This window comes from Arachis ipaensis, chromosome B02, assembly GCF_000816755.2.
Source record: "Arachis ipaensis cultivar K30076 chromosome B02, Araip1.1, whole genome shotgun sequence".
Lineage (NCBI taxonomy): Eukaryota > Viridiplantae > Streptophyta > Magnoliopsida > Fabales > Fabaceae > Arachis > Arachis ipaensis.
The window spans coordinates 12,719,984-12,721,204 of record NC_029786.2 but is presented as its reverse complement, the minus strand read 5'-3'; the positions used below and the strand labels follow the sequence as shown (position 1 = coordinate 12,721,204).

The following is a 1,221-nucleotide window of genomic DNA, read 5'->3' as shown; positions in this document are numbered from 1 at the left end:
ATTATAAGTTAAACGGTTCAAACTTATGACTCATTAATTGAATCAACAAACTAATAAACTAATAGTTTAATTGGTTTGATCACCGATTCAATTCTGACAACTATACTCCTAATAATTGAGCAACCACCTATCAACTCCGACTGACTACCAACTAATCTACTTCAATCGACTTTCGACCAATCTCTTCCAAACGTCTCCACTCACCAACCCACTAGCCTTACCCCAATCGAATGATTGATCCCAATTGCCTTCAACCGAAACAAAGAACAATTCATTCAAGTACTCTTTCTATTAAAAAAACTACAAGGCCAACAATCGTAGTAATAAAATGTGCACTTATTATTAAAGTGTAGTGAAGAAAGCAATGAGTTTAATTTGGTAATGAATGAAATACGAAGGGACTTTGACCCGGAAGATGGCATGCAGGGTAATATAAACAAGTAATAAGGGTGCCTTCATAATTACGACACTTGACTCTAGCACAACCTAAAGAAGTAGTTGCATCGCATATAATCTGAGCGTAACAAATACAATTAAGAGTACCATCAATGCAAGTGTTAGATTTATAGACATAGTTTGTTTTTTGTTGCAGCCATGTATTCACAGCATCGACACCTGATATGGATTCTGGATGATATACAAAGCTTTGGACATATTTAGTACCATCGATAAAGCTTCTATCATAAGTTCCCTTCTTGCAGTCAAAAATATGTTTCTTCACAAACTTGCGAGCAAGTGATGCAAGCTGCTGGTCCCACTTCAGTGGCTTAGTCCCAACTTTTACACGTTCATCATTGTGAGCTTTAAGATAATCTTTTGGAGAATTTTGAGCTATTAAGAATAATGGAACTATACTTATAAAACTTATTATCACTACCCAAATCTTCAATAACATTTTCATTATCCAACTTCTTTAAAAAAGTTCTTTGACAATTGGAAAAATTAAATATCAAAATTATTCAGTGTTATGTATAAATATAAAACATGATTGCAATTAGATGTACTTGAATATATACATACAGGTATATTAATTTATGAGAGGATTGATAAGCCAACGATAAATAAAAATAATAATAACAAATTTTTTTATTTAATTTATAATTTAAAATTAATTTCTTTATTTATTAATTGGTACTGACTTCTTTATTTTATATATATATATATATATTTAACTTCAATAATAATTTGCATATAAAATAAATACACATTATTCAACTATTC

At 30.3% G+C, this 1,221-nt stretch overlaps 1 protein-coding gene across 1 annotated transcript; it reads right to left on the bottom strand.

Moving 5' to 3' along the window:
* On the bottom strand, nucleotides 157-895 carry LOC110269174 (pathogenesis-related protein 1-like). Its single transcript, XM_021116848.1, has 3 exons — nucleotides 605-895; nucleotides 395-514; nucleotides 157-288 (listed from the first exon to the last, which is right to left on the bottom strand). The coding sequence occupies exons 1-3, from the start codon at nucleotides 893-895 to the stop codon at nucleotides 157-159; spliced, it is 543 nt and encodes a 180-aa protein (XP_020972507.1).

Bases quoted from the DNA above. Each gene is read 5' to 3' on its own strand.
- LOC110269174 (XM_021116848.1), bottom strand. From the start codon at position 895: ATGTTATTGAAGATTTGGGTAGTGATAATAAGTTTTATAAGTATAGTT. The intron at 515-604 runs GTGAATACATGG...TGTTACGCTCAG, and splicing joins CCATATCAGGTGTCGATGCT to ATTATATGCGATGCAACTAC. The intron at 289-394 runs GTATTTCATTCA...TTTTTTTAATAG, and splicing joins TTCCGGGTCAAAGTCCCTTC to AAAGAGTACTTGAATGAATT.